This window comes from Vidua chalybeata, chromosome 2 (genome assembly GCF_026979565.1).
Source record: "Vidua chalybeata isolate OUT-0048 chromosome 2, bVidCha1 merged haplotype, whole genome shotgun sequence".
NCBI lineage: Eukaryota > Metazoa > Chordata > Aves > Passeriformes > Viduidae > Vidua > Vidua chalybeata.
In genome coordinates this window covers 24233333-24248533 of record NC_071531.1, presented here as the reverse complement: position 1 = coordinate 24248533, position 15201 = coordinate 24233333, and the positions used below count along the sequence as shown (strand labels likewise).

The following is a 15201-nucleotide window of genomic DNA, read 5'->3' as shown; positions in this document are numbered from 1 at the left end:
AATGTAGCACAAGCACTTACTCTTGGGCTGTTTGGCTGGAATATTAAATGAAGAAAGGAACAGGCAGGCAAGCAGGGGAAGGATGCAGCAAATCAAGTGTTTCCTTGCAAGGTCAAGGCATCTTCAGGACATGCTTATGTCTATTCTGTATAGCATAATAAGTGATATATTCATCTGATCTTGAAACTCCAAGTAAGCCACTTCAGGTAGGAAAGCAGCAGTGTAACTATTGTTACCTCAGTGACCTGTGGGGTCTGATCTACTCAGTGACATTAGGATACCCTTCAGTCATATGACTCTACAGTTTAAGGAATTTACTCTCTTGTACAGTGTACTCTGTACTCTCTGTACTCTCTTTTCAGTGTAGATACTCTGATAGAATTTTACTGTAATTTAGTGTAGTATCACTGATGCAAAAAAAAATATGATGGAAGTTTCTACTAACTTGAACAAGAGTATTGAAATAAAAGCTTTATTCGTTAGTCCTTACAAATGCTGGCACCATTAGTTTTCTAAGGCTGTTAAACAAAGAGGAAGACTGATACCTGAACCGAAGAAAAGGACTGGAACTCAGGAGACATTCCTAGGTCTCTTACTGGGTCTTGGTTGCCTTAATTTCTCTGAGTGCTCATGGGTGGCATGGAGGAGTTAAATCTCATTAATTGTGTAGCCTAAAAGTACAGAAATTTGGACTTCTTACACAATCCTTAGTTTGGACTATTTAACCTGAGCTTACTTTGCAGTAAAATCAAATGGGAAGGCAGAGTACAGGGAGACGTGTTTGCAGTGTGTAAGTCCATGATTCCCTGTTAGAATAAGCAGCCAAGGTGGCAGGTTGCATGCAGAGAGGGATCTGGTAGCTCTAACATGTGCAGTCTCTTTTATGTTTCCTCACTTCCCTGTTGCAAAAAGATGAGCTCAGTTCCAGTAAGAGAAATCATGAGTCTGCGGGCTTTGGGGTGGTACAGACCTCCACGTGCTCAGGAGTTATATTTTCCAGGCCTTGGAACATCCAGTACCTTGACTGGGTGTCCAGAAGTTCTGGACAAATAGCCAGTTGTTTTTCTTCTTGGCCTAACAGTTTAAGTCGGGAAAATAAAAATGTTTCCAGGGAAACCTGAATGTATCTTAGCTCAAAGTGATTTGTTATGCTCCTCCAGCTGTTTTACCCCTCAGGCAGGGCAGCCTGGAAGGTTAAAGATAGCCTTAAGAGAATTGACTATAGTTGCCTTAGAAGTTGCAAGTTTTTATGTATTTTAAGACTTTAGGTAACCCCCTTGGCCACCTGAGGCAGTCATTCCCTTAGTAAGGGACTTTACAGGCAAGTTAAGGCACTTTCATAGTTCCAGAATGGTTTAAGGGAGCCTTAGACCAAGTGAAAATCTGATCTGTAGACCTCAGTTTTAACTTTCCTTAAGAATGGAGGCAAGGCTATTTTTCTGTGTTGCAGGGTGCAGTGGCTCAAAGTGTAGTGAAATCCTGAGGGGCAGAACTTCTGAGTGCAGAAGGTATCAGCCCTGTTACACATTACCGACGTGAGTCACCTATGTTACACATGAGGCATAGTTCTCTGTGGCTGTCAAAATGATCTTGTTTTCTTCTCATTTGCACATGCTGTACATTCCTTCAGCAGTGGAAGACCCTCTTGCATGTCACTTGAGTGTCTTCTCCTTTCTTACCCCATCTCGCAGCAGGTCACGAGAGGAGGTTCAGTGTGGAATTCTGGTCTGAATGACGTAACAACTGATTTTGTAGAAGTACGCTTGTGACAGTAGTGCAAATTAGCAGACAAAGTATGGGTTTATGTTAAATTCTTTAACTTTACAGATGTATTTCAGATTGTTAATTATTTCAACATTCATTCAGAGACCTCCATCATGATGCATTCTTCCTTCAAATATTTTTCAAAACAATTTTAGTTACTTTAGAACTTGGACTTTGTACCTCTACAGCTGACCTAGAAACATATTTCTCCAGCTGTTCTGATGTTTGCTTTGTTTTGCTTTGTTTTCTGGTCTAGCACACTGCTTCAGATTTGGCTCAAACTAAATAAAGACTTCTCAAACCATGATAAAAAATATTGGGAATTAAATAGAAGAGGTCATGCCATTTCAGCACTTCAAGGAAAAAATGGGTGTTTGCCTCAGAAAGTACTCTTTTACTGAAAAAATTTATTTTTGTGAGAAGACGGACAGGAGAAGCAGCAGGATAATTTTTTTCTGTCAAGAATTTTAAATAAATGCATGTTATTTTGATTTTACTTTCTTGTGCTCTTATAATTTCAGTTACAGTTTTCTCTCTCCCTCCTTGGCCCTGCTCTTCATACCCATCAATAATGTCCCTTTCCTCTTGTCTCTTCATTTTAACAAAATCCTGGACAAGGAACTAAAAAACAACATCAACCCAGTAACTCCACAAATCTTCCAATTCCTCTCATCTTCTGACACTATAGCACCATGTCTCTTGGTTATCACTCAGTTTCCTCTGTCTGCATGTCATAACTTTTTCTTTGCAAGATGCCTGTTATACTTCCTGGACAAATGAGCTCTCCAAGACTCAGATGTTCTCATGTGTGCTGAGTCCTCAGCTGACCTCTAAGTAGCCAGCATATTTCTGGGAATCTTTGTCCTCAGCAAACAGGAGAAAAGTTTATTCTTAATTGCCATCCTGAAATCCAGTACTAAGTTGGTTTTTAATTACAAGTTGCCATTTCATCTCTCACTGTTTTGCTGAAAATCCTTAAGTCTCTGTATTGTCCTTTTATGTGTTTTGAACATGGTTAATTTTATTTTCTTTTTGCAATCCTTTGAAAATTGCTGTGCTTTGAGTTTCTTAAGCAAGTGCTATGTTTTTAGCTGTTTTCCAAAGTGTAAAACTTCTTTTCACAGTTTCACACTAATCTTTTATTCATCCAGTATTCCCAAAGTTTTTGACAGTATGAAGTGTTTCTGCTTGTTTCACAGCAGACCTTGAAAGGACAACTCTGTTACTTCCTGCATGGAACCAGTGGCTTTTGATTTGCTATTTCCAGGAACTGACATGCATAAGTTTTTCCCCCTCTCCCTATGTGTAGATTTTGCATCCTTTATTCAGAAAGTGTTCCTCTTGGTTTCACTGGGAGTCCAAATATAGTTGAATGTATAAAAGCTGCAATATTGATCTAGAGTGTGGATAGGTTTTCTATCTCTAGATTTATCTGATTTAAATAAATTTGGAGTTGTAGGGAGAGGGACAGCACAGGTGTCCCATACAGCATTAAAATAGGATCAAAAGGATGACACATACACAAATACAATTTTGTGTTCAGCTTCTTAGGAAGATCCTGTATTTCGAAGCACCCTGTCTCTGAACCACCCCGAAATTCAAGCATAAGTGACAAACCTGGTCTCCAAAACCTGCTGTTGTGAGTGGTGTATAAGAAGAGTGGTATTTACCGTTCATACACTAGTTGACCAAACAGTGATAATTGTGGTTTTCAGAAATTGAGTTGCTGATTTGGGCTGTTAAATTTTCTACTGGGACTTGGCAGCACTTCTGGAGGAATGCAGGTAGGTTTTATTAAAGGGAAAGTGACTTTCCTGTTACCAGGAGAATAAATCTGCTATGAAAAGTGCTATCCAGAAAAAAAGGTTTAACCAATATTTAAAGAGTGCTTTTGTGTTATGCCACGCTCAGCCCCTGACAATCTATTTTTGAACCATAAATATTTCTTTATTTATAACAATCCTTCTTTGAAGTACCACCATGAACCCTTTACTGTCACATGTAGCTTCTTACCACTTAACAGATTCCTCAAGCGCAGAAACGGGATATGTGAGTTACTTGAAGAAGGAGCTTCAGTTGTATAGTTGCTAATTAGTTTTTTTTTCCTTCCACAGGGAGAAAGAGGCTTGCCGGGACTACAGGGTGTGATTGGGTTTCCTGGAATGCAGGGACCTGAAGGTCCCCCTGGGCCACCAGGGCTTAAGGTAAAAACTTCAGCTTTAGTAATCAAAACAATCATATTTCCCTAAATGGTTGTCCCAAGAAAAGATAAAGCTTTCTCTTTTACTTTTCAGGGTGATACTGGAGAACCAGGACTGCCAGGAACAAAGGGAACAAGAGTGAGTTCTGTCTTACTTTTTTGCGATTCTGATGTCTTTGGGTTTGGCTGCCTTCAAGTACAAGTTGAAGTCTCTGACTTAGTGAATGACATCCTCTTGAGCTGCACAATAATTTCAAAATTCTCACTTTTACTTTTGAAGTTCTTGCTGCATTGGACAGTCAGTACCTTTATTAATTTGCATTGTTACCTGATACTTATCACTGTGTCAACAGCACTGGTTTTACTATGCCTCTGATATCTTCCTGACATACCAAAAGGCTCTTTTTTTTCCAGCTCCAGAATGAACCAACCTTATTTCCTCTTGCAAAATTCTCCTTTATATTTGCCATCTACCCTTGAAGCACTCCAGCAGAGAAGCTGACACAGTCATGAGCACATATGTGGTGAAAAGATACAGAGCAAATTAAAGCCAGGGACAAAGATTTCTTAACTTTGCTAGAAGAGACTCTGAATATCTGTGATCTTCCTGTTGTCATTTCTGTTAAATGGGGCACTTCTTTTAGTATATTATATTAGCCAGGGCCATACCTGTTGGGTTTTTTTTGAGGTGCCAAGCTCTTTCTGAGAATTTTCCTGTTTCCTAATGTCATGATGAAAGAGGATTCAAATGACTTGGCCAGTAATGATGCATACATTTTCAGTTATACCCTCTTGCTCACAGATTCTCAAAGTACCATCTCAGTTTTGTTCTCCATTTGCCTGCAGTTGCTGCAGCAAATAGAATTTACTGAATTAACTGCAGTTTATGAGGTGTTACAGAGAGGGTATTCTGCTAGATCAAGAAATTTGTATTTCAATCCATGACCTGGGGTGTCCTGAGTGTTAATGTAAATTGGCACCTCATGGCAAATGTATTTGTTTGCTGCAGAGTAAGTAAAAAGTATTTTAGCAATTGTAAAGTTTTGAAAAAGCAAATACACTGTCTGAGCTCAGGATTCCCATACATCCTTTCTGCTTCATAATATGCATTTTAGGAAATGCTGCATGGGTAAGATGATAGATGAAAGTAAGGCCAACTTAAACGCCTGATTCATTACACTAAAAAGCTGTTCAAGGAGAAAGAATTATCTCAGCCTGCTAGGATTTTTGATAATAAGAATGAATTGATGAGTATTAAAGACAGAGAAGCATCTTTATGGTGTGTTAACATTACCTTCTGCTATGAAGAGATGCCTACAGTAAATTTCATTTGGGGAACAATGTTTCTGAGAAGGGAGCACCTGTGAATTCCCTTTTACCTCTACATGAGGCTCTGATCTAGTTCCTACTGCTTAAAAAGTTAAAGAAATATAAAAGGTTGCTTTCAGTTAAGGTGACATATTTAAGAGGTTCTGAAGATTAGAGCTATTTTGTCAAGGAAGTTTAAATGCTACCAATTTTTGCTGTCAGCATTGGAGATGCAAATTGGGCTGCATCTTGTCCTTGCTGTTTTGTGGATTTGTCATTTCAAGTTGTGTTTTTCTCAATTGCAGGGCCCCCCAGGAGTATCAGGCTTTCCAGGAAACCCAGGCCTTCCTGTACGTATGAAGTATATGTTTTTTAAAAGGAACATCAAACTTTTAGTTGTGACATCTGATCTGGATTATTCCTAATATTGCTAATTTCTTTACTTTCTTTTCATGTAGGGCATTCCTGGACAAGATGGCCCTCCTGGTCCACCTGGCATTCCAGGATGTAATGGCACAAAGGTGATATTTACATATTTTTTGAACAGCATCTTTGTGTTGAAATAAAAACACCCCTCAAGCATATATTCCCTAAACAAAATCAATTTGTCTGTTCCCCTTAGGGTGAAAGAGGTCCAGTAGGTCCCCCAGGTTTACCAGGACTGACTGGAAGTATAGTAAGTATATTCTTTCCTGCTTCATTCACTTTTTTAAGGCTGACTCTTGAAATGTAAATATAACTATAGAAAATGATATTAAGATGTAATATATACAACATTGAGGAGCAATAACAACAAATATGTCTGTTTTTTTCACAGGGACCTCCAGGACCTCCTGGAATGAAGGTACATTTTACTCTTAGTGTATTTATATCCTGCTTCTAACAATAAGAATTTGTGTGATCTCTATACCCTTTAAGACTAGCAGCAGTCTTTACTTAAGGACTGGAAAGTTGTGTTGTCTTGTTTCACTTTGTATTCTGTTTTGCAACCCCACTAAATAAAGACAGTGGGGTGACCTCCCCACTTCATAACAATTGAACATATATGTTGTTCCATGCAGGTCTTAAAAGGGTAAGTATTATATGGATTACAACAGAAAAGAAATAGTAAATATCATTAATAATGTAGAGACACTATTGTGGCCATCCAGTTGTATAAAAAGATTTAGATAGGTTTCATGATTAACATTTGGTTTTATATTAGCATTTGATTTATCTAAACATTTTCACATGGATAATGTTTGTGGAAGAAGGTCCTATACCCCACAACATGAGAATCATCCAACACATGACAGTCATTTTTCATAAAGACAAAAAATCAGACTAACTAACTAGGTTTCTGAGTGCCTTTTGTGAACTGGAGAATGAAGCATTGAATGACATCCAAGAGCCTTTTGTCTGTAAAATGAATAGATATTATCTGGAACTGTAAGCTAAATATAAGTCTAAAAGTAATCTCAAATTTGTAATGACATGACAACCCAAGTTATTAAAATGTCCATTTCTCTTACACTCACATGGAAAGAACTGATTCATTCTAGAAACACTGAAGTACTCAGATGCTTCTTGCCTAGGCATGTATGCATAGGTACAGAACTAAAATAAAATCACAATATTGTAACTATGTACAAAAACATAGGAAAAATGGGATTTTTACTCCCAAAAGAAGGGACATAAAGAAATGGGTGACGATCAGAATAGTTTTCTAAAGAAAGACTGTGTTCCTTTCCTGAAGAAAAAGAACACCATAAATGGCCTTTATGTCAAAATTGGGTGTAAGCATGAAGATCTCAGCGAGGGAAAGAGATTGTGAGGTTACCAGTTCTCTCAGCAGTCAGGTCAGATGCTCCAGTTGTGTGGTAACACTGTAGTAGTGACAGATTTCATGGAAAAGTCATTCTGACTACCCATTACAATACAGGAAATGAGGTATGAAGATAGTTTTGGTACTGGAATCTCTTCAGGCTGCTTTAGAGTACATTTGGCAATTAAGGTCTTAACTTTTAATATCTCTATGTTTCAGCTGAATTAAAAGAAATAAGGTGATTTTTTTTAAAGTCAGCTTTCCAAATGATTCCTAAGTATGCATAGCTACAACTTTCCTCTCCTGGTGGGTTTGAATGTATTTGAATTCATGCTCAAGACTTACTCTTTTTCCATTCTCACTATAGGGAGATCCAGGTGAAGTGGTTGGTCTTTTGGCTCCTGGTGTGCTAAAAGGTGAAAAAGGGTTTCCTGGCCAACCTGGACTGCCTGTAAGTAAAAATGATGTTAGAATAGCAGTAAGTTTCAACTAAAATTATATCAGTATCATGAAATTACCAGATAAGTATTTTCTTATGATATCATTTGAATTTTTCATAGGGTCCGCCTGGAGCTTCAGGGTTTCAGGGACCAATGGGACCAATGGGCCCTCCAGGAGAGCCAGTGAGTTTCCTTTCATGGTGATTTGCCCTTCACTTAGAGATCTTTGTTACAGGAATGTTCTGGAAGGTGTGTGTAGCAGGTCTTGGTTGGAATTTGGGAAACATAACATGTGGTTCCAGGCTTCATGTTCAGCCTTCTGAACCCTACCATGGCAGAAATTATTAGGCAACATGGTTTTTTAGTAGCAGCTGCTCCTACAGTCCTCTTTTCTTGCACACTTGGAGTGTATTTTTGTGGGGGAGAGACTGTAACTCTCCTCGGTCCTCCCTCTCTTCTCCAATTTATTTTATAGAAAATAAACTACATACCAAGCATCCAGATCAAAATCCAAACTTTTGGTAAGCTTATTCTCATGGGTAGCAGCACTGAATGTTACCGTGGAAGCACATTATCATCTATCTGTTTTATAATAATTAATGAGATATCTCAGATTCTCTTTGTTACTATTTTCTTATTCTAAGTTGTGAATTATGCACAGTAAGAGTAAAATGAAATTACTGGGTTTAATGAAAAGATCTGCCTTTTTGCTGTTTTCATAGAATAAGGCATTATTCCACTTAGTGTACTCTATCCATGTGGATGCTAAAATGTATTGTCTTGTAGGGTCCCCCAGGGCCACCAGGACTTCCAGGAGAGAAGGTAAGACTCTTTAATACAAATATTAAGTCCATTTGTTTATGTATTTTGCATACCAGATCCTCAAAACTCTTGAAACTAATGGTCCTAAAGGTGTGGGGGTTTTTTAATACTTTGGGATCGATTTCTGTGTCCTAATGAACATCAAAAAGAGAGATTTTTACAGCTTTTTTTTTTTTTTTTAATTTGTCTAGCCCTGTTATCTCACTGAATCAAATCAGTAGTAATTACAGCATTCTTTGATTATTTGAATTAATTTTAAAATGTCAACATTTTCACTAAGTGTTGGTTAAAAAAGCATATTGACAATAAAATTAATCTGATGAATTTTAATCTGTTTTTGCACAAATTGCTGTGACACAGGGCTTAAAAACAGCAGGGAAGTTAGGACATGATTATTTATTTGTTTCACAAAATGCATTTAAAAGACATATTCTGTCTTTTATATTCTCCCTTAGCATTTGACGAGTACATAATATCTTCATATGTTTATGTATGTATGCACTGCAGAAAAAAATTGACTAAGTGTGTGTAATTTACATTTTCAGGGCTACATGGGCTTGGGCTTTCAGGGTCCCAAAGGTGAAAAGGTAGGTCTCTTGTAAACTTCTAGAGAACAACTGTCAAAAATATTCTTGATACTTAGTTTTAAATAAAGAAAACTCTTGAAATCAATCAATGAAGAAAATTAGTGCTGTGATTTTTGGAAGATTTGAGTAAATCTGTAACTTACACCTAAATGAAAAGTCATGAGCAGCTACAGACTTTTTTGATGGTGATGTTATACCTGACATTTAGGCCACCATCCTGTTTTCCAGCTGTTCCTGGAAAGCTGCTTTAATTTGCAGTAGGCAGATCTGGAAACATGTATTCTGTATATTAGGGCTCAGCATGAGATTTTTGAAAATTTAATTTAGTTCTAAGGGATGAGATTTAATGTGCTGTTCAGAATGATCAGAATTAATTGTTGTAGGACTCTAAGACATGTCTGCCTTATTTTGGTTTGGTAATGCACACATTTGAAGCAGATCTTCCAGTTGTCCCCTTCTATTGTGTTTTGACACAACCACGAAAAGATTTCAGTGCACACAGAGTGGTTTACTTTTGAGTGAATCTGAGCCAAGAGATGTGCTCCAGGATCCCATTTATTCTCTTAATCAGCATCAAATGGGAGGTAATACACGTCAGCTTTAATCTGTTACCTCTCACACTGAGAGGTCTAGGCTAAAGTGCCTTATGTTGTGTTTCTGGGAGCCAAGAGCTGCATGCATTCAAGGGCTATTCAGAAAATTCATCATGTATCTGAGCACTTCTCCAGAAGCTTTTCATGAGTGTCATTGACAGAGGGCTTTTGCAGTATAAGAAAATTATATTACTTAGGTAGGTTTTTGTCCACCTTATTAATAGATTTTGAGTCAATACTCCTAATGGATAGAATTTTTTGTGACATGACACATTGTTGAAATTAATTTGTTATCATGAAGTTTATTGAAAAATGTTGGAGAAGATGACATAAAAGTGTGTGGAGATTTCCTGGACTCCTCAGGTTTGTCTTTTGCAAAAGATAAATAGTATTGCTGTGCATTACTGCTTGACAGAAATTTATGGAGTCTTTTCAGAGGTGTTTTACTGTTAAAGATAGAGCTTTCGCACTATAGAAGGAGGTGAGGCTCTGACCCTGCAATGGACACATGCATACTAAAAAGTCATCCACAGTTATCGTCTTGCAGTTAGCCTTTATGGACCTCCATAAAGCTTTTGGAGCACTGTAAACTTTGGGTAACATTTTCCTTCAGCCTCTGACCTTCTGTACCTGACGTCTTTCCTTCTAATCTCCTTCCACCTGAAGAAGGCACTATAAAACTTTGGCAGCACTGCTGTAATTATTTGGATATGTTGGTGTTATTTGGTTAATCGGTCTTGACCTTAAGAATAGATTCAGAGGTCTTTCTTCAGGGCAGTCTCTGCTGGTAACCAGTTACACAGTAGTGACTTCTGTAACCCTTTGTCTTGCTTATTTTGCTGAAAAAAGAATTTTTAAAGAAACCATTTAGCTATATTTTTAAAAGCAAGTGGTAGTTCTCTTTAAAGTTACTGGTCTTAGCCATATTTGATCTCAGTGTCATTCTGTTTCAATGGACAATTCTGGATTTGCTATTGACAGGGAGAACAAGGGGTAAGGGGCCCTCCAGGACCCCCAGGACCAGCACCTCATATGAAAGAAAAAGGGAGTGAAATCATAAAGGGAGAAAAGGTGAGATGTTAAATGATTAAACTTCTTTTACTTTTCATTAAAGTATAAGCAATAAGAATTAGCAAATAGAAGTGAAACAGGAAGAAAGACAAAGTCACCTACAACAAATTTTTCAAAAATTTCTACCTATTTTACTTCATGGAGGAGTTTTAATTTTCATTCTAGAAGTCTCTCTAAAATATATATATGATAGATGGTAAATGCATCGATGATTGCATAAATAAGTAAGCAGCAGATGACTTTCTGCAGCAGGAGGATTGATAAGGATAGGATATTGTAAAAATATTTGGAAGGTTTGAATTAAGTAGCATATACTCAACTTTTCATTCACACATTTGTGAAATCTTAATGCTAATGAATTTTTCAATCACTGAATTAAGCAATATATACTAGTAAACTAAACTAGCTTAATGGATTCACATTTGACCTTTGTCTAAGTTCTTGCACATCATACATTAGGCATAGCTCTGTGCATCATACATGCACACATTTGGCATAGTTCTTGAAATGGAGAACAGGATTAAATGTGCTTTTGCTGAAATGAAGAATTATTTACAATCTAAATGAATAATGTTTAAGTTTTTGTTTACTAATTTATTTTTTTTAATAATTTCATTAGGGTGATCCAGGTGAAAAGGGCGAACGGGGAACCCCTGTGAGTATTGAGTTTTTTTTTTTACTATAATAAAAATTGTAAAGACTCTGATAATAGCACTGACTATCTTTAAACAGATTAGTTAAAAGCAAATATCCTTTGGAATTTGGCAGTACTTTTAATCTCGTGAGTATTTATTTTCCAGGGATTGCCAGGTTCAGGTTTCAAAGGAGACAAGGGTGAACCTGGGCAGCCTGGTCCACGTGTAAGTATACTCAATTTTATCAATACCATAATTGCAGTAAATGTATTGTTTCCATTAGCTAACTAAACTTAGTAACCATTAGTTAAACAGCAAATTTGTTATATTTCAAACAAGCAAGTTTTGCTGTAGGACAGGTGTACAGTCAAGGTAATAGTAACATACAGAAATGTTAGTATGTAACATTTCAGTTAACTAAAGACATTTAACAGTGGCTTGCAGTGCTGAAGGTGAAGGCAAAGCTCCTATTCATCCAAACTGAAGAAAGATTAAGTCATTCCAGAATGGAAGAAAATGCAAAGAAAAATAATCACTCTGTAGGAGTGCTAAATGGAACATGTTGAATTTATTTCAAATTCTCTCATGTGCAGTCAACAAAATAAGCCTGCTTAGCCTGAAGGTAGAGATTTGTACAAAGAAAATGAATGGAGCAAAAAATTCAGGTGACTGAAATCCTTTTGCTTGCTGGTTTTTAGCCTGGCTGTAGATGCTTGAGGACATAAGGTCTGTTACATTTCTCTAATCTGACCAATATCATAGTCTCATCCATAGAACTTCTCCATGAGTCATACTGTATCTTTCATAGCTGAGCAGGTAGCAAAATTGTACTTTTTTCTACATTCAGATGTATCTAAAGTATTCTAAGTAATTCTATGTTTCTCGAGGTCTGGGTCTTGATGAACTGTTAGGCCCAGCACGTGTATATAGGCATTTGATTGCTCTTCAGTCTGAAAAGAAAAAAATCTCTCTTTCTACTATGCTTCAAAGTCAGATGTTCTATTAACTTTCAGTAAAGTTATGTGATGGGATTATTTTTTCTATCATATATGCTTTTTTTACTCTTATTGTAAATGCAGGCTTGAAACTGGAGGAATGGAGACATGTTGGCTTAGAGTTTTTTGAGGAAACCAGAGCATCTGAATTTATCAAAAGTACAATTTTGAGATTCTGAAGAGCTCCCTGAACAAAGTTGCTAAGATATTTTATATATGGTTGTTCAGGAAATCATAGCTACTTCTGAAATTAAGATAAGCCTTGAAAGATGAACAGATGTTACAATCTGACATTCTAGTTCAATGAAACTAAATCATATGATTAATTCTGATCACAGTGTCTATTTGATGACTCTCTTGACTTTGTAGATCAAAGTTTTAATTAATCATTAAAAATTACTTGTAACCCTTCATTATAAGAGACCATAGCTGCACACCTCAGTGGTGGTGGCCTGTTCATGTTTGTTCTATCATTTTTGTCCTTCGATTGCATTAAGACAAAATCTTTTGACCTAAACTGATGGGATTATTTTTAGACTGAATTACATGCATTATTACTTTGTGTATCAAGTATCTACATTTCCTTGGGTTTATGGGACAAATTCATACTGGTTATGATACACATACAATCTAAGTACTGGGACACCAAATGAAAGCCAGCCACCAGTGCATCAGGCTACAGGCTGATGTCCCAGTCCTTTTATGATGGGGAAGGGAAGGGAAGGGAAGGGAAGGGAAGGGAAGGGAAGGGAAGGGAAGGGAAGGGAAGGGAAGGGAAGGGAAGGGAAGGGAAGGGAAGGGAAGGGAAGGGAAGGGAAGGGAAGGGAAGGGAAGGGAAGGGAAGGGAAGGGAAGGGAAGGGAAGGGAAGGGAAGGGAAGGGAAGGGAAGGGAAAATGCTGAAAAGTAGGTTTGCCCATCTAGATAATTTATCACATAACTGTTGACTACTTCAAGGGAATCTTATCCCCTCTGTAGATTAACACAGTGGACTAATTGTTGTAATTTTACTCTGGATGAGGGAATGTTGACTTCTAGCGTATCCATCTGCCTTATGATTTGAATTTCAGTGTGAGGGAAGTGGATTTATCACTACATTACCACACAGTCTTATACAGGGCCACTCTCCAAGCCTTCTGCTGAAACTGAACCACTGAATATCTATGGATAAATTTCTTGTGAAGTTGAAGAGCCTATATATAGAAGGGGATTGTTGTGAAGGAAAAAGAAACACAAGAAACTGGTTCCAGTTTCTTGTGCTGTAGGTATATTTTGTCTTGAAGACACTGTGAAAGGGAAATCTATGTTATTTCTGAATCTCAGAATGGATTTGCAGGATTTTATTTAATTTGGCATCTTGGAGGTTGTTGGGTAATAAAAGCACTGGGCATATTCACCATTTGTACCCTCTGCTCTGTTAGCTGAATTAGCACACTTTGATTAATGCATTGCAATAGTGATAATTTTGTTCTAGTATTCCACCCACTGTATTTAGAAATTGCATGTATGTGGTTGTCTGTTAAAGCACAGTGGAACTTGGTGTTTTACAGGGAAAGCCTGGAAAAGATGGTGAACCAGGACTGAAAGGAGAACCTGTATGTATTTTACTCATTTTCCAGTACTGTTTCTTACATTCAAAACAAAGAACTGTCTGTGTATTATAGATAGTTGATATTTTCTAGCCTTCTGAATTGTTTATTTGAAGTAGTTGCTTTCAGTTAATTTGTGACTTTTAAAATTTTTAAACTTTGCTGCTGCTACAGCTAAGATCCACCTATATTTGTCTCTTCTGGTTTCACTGCCTTCTCCACACAGGGTTTACCTGGAGGGTTTGGGATTCCAGGACGACCTGGGGAGCCTGGCACAAAGGTGAGTAGTAGCAGCTTTTGCTTCCCTTCACACAGAATGAGTTAATAGCTTTTGTGGTGTGTTCATTGATTGCATTAAAGCAGTGAATGCACATAAATCAATATCAATTGAATGTTCCTAAGCTGTATGTCATCATTCAGAGACTGTGAGAAGTCAAAATGAAGGTATCCCCAATTTAGATCTCTTATCTGTGTTGATTAATGCAGGCTTTATTTTCACAAGCTCTTTGTCCAGCCAGCATAGGTATAAGTGTACTTCCCTAAAACCACCAGGTTATCTTCAAATAGTGCAAACCAGTACAGGCTTGTAAACTAATTATTACTGCTGGTTATTATAGCATTCCAGCTATAATAATGGATGTTGTTTGAACCTGTATCAAAGTATTCATTTGTTGAGGAAATCTGATTTTGTTGGCAAAAAAAATCTGATCAGGATTTAAAACATAAATTCTATTTTGATTTAGGGGGACAAAGGGGAGCGAGGTTATCCAGGACCTCCAGGAAGAGTAAGTAAAATAAATTTTTATTTAATTTTAAACTTAAAATAAAATAAAATTTTGTGAAAATCAAAGTGCTCAAACAATGAAGAAAAAAAGAGATGCTATGTATAATCCGATCTTGTTCTCTTCAGTCATGTCCATATTTTTCCTTAATGGAAGCAAAAGTTGGGTGCAGTTCTTTAAAGTATGTTTGAAATTTGGGAAAGGAACCCTCAAATAATATGAATTTCAAGTGTTTTGGACTGTCAGTATTATAAGCATTGCTAATCAGTACACAGTACCCAAAAGACAGTTCAGAAGACTAAATCTGCCAGTTTCAGGGTTGTGGTTTAACCACAGCTGGGAGCTTAAGCACCAGACAGCCGCTCACACACTCACTGTCCCTCCTCAACGTGGGATTGGAAGGACAATTGGAAATAGGTAAAATTCATTAGATAAGAACAAGTTCTTAATAAAGTTACTAATAGTAGTAGTAGTAATCATGAAGAAATGGGAGATAACAAGAAGAGAGAGGGGAATAAAACCTGAGGAAGACAAGTGATGCACAGTGCAATTGCTCACCACTTGCTCACTGATGTCCAGTGAGTCCCTGAGCAGAGATTGGCCATTATACACA

At 37.3% G+C, this 15201-nt stretch overlaps 1 protein-coding gene across 2 annotated transcripts in view; it reads left to right on the top strand.

The window, feature by feature from the left end:
- The window catches only part of COL4A1 (collagen type IV alpha 1 chain), a 120423-nt gene that overhangs the window by 62830 nt on the left and 42392 nt on the right, over positions 1 to 15201 (top strand). For both annotated transcript variants that reach the window (XM_053968639.1, XM_053968647.1), the window contains exons 3-18: positions 3879 to 3968; positions 4059 to 4103; positions 5578 to 5622; positions 5731 to 5793; positions 5895 to 5948; positions 6090 to 6116; positions 7444 to 7527; positions 7637 to 7699; positions 8303 to 8338; positions 8884 to 8925; positions 10500 to 10589; positions 11209 to 11244; positions 11390 to 11449; positions 13768 to 13812; positions 14033 to 14086; positions 14550 to 14591. In XM_053968639.1, coding sequence (XP_053824614.1) covers positions 3879 to 3968; positions 4059 to 4103; positions 5578 to 5622; positions 5731 to 5793; positions 5895 to 5948; positions 6090 to 6116; positions 7444 to 7527; positions 7637 to 7699; positions 8303 to 8338; positions 8884 to 8925; positions 10500 to 10589; positions 11209 to 11244; positions 11390 to 11449; positions 13768 to 13812; positions 14033 to 14086; positions 14550 to 14591 — 876 coding nt within the window. The remainder of the gene's footprint in view (positions 1 to 3878; positions 3969 to 4058; positions 4104 to 5577; positions 5623 to 5730; positions 5794 to 5894; positions 5949 to 6089; positions 6117 to 7443; positions 7528 to 7636; positions 7700 to 8302; positions 8339 to 8883; positions 8926 to 10499; positions 10590 to 11208; positions 11245 to 11389; positions 11450 to 13767; positions 13813 to 14032; positions 14087 to 14549; positions 14592 to 15201) is intronic.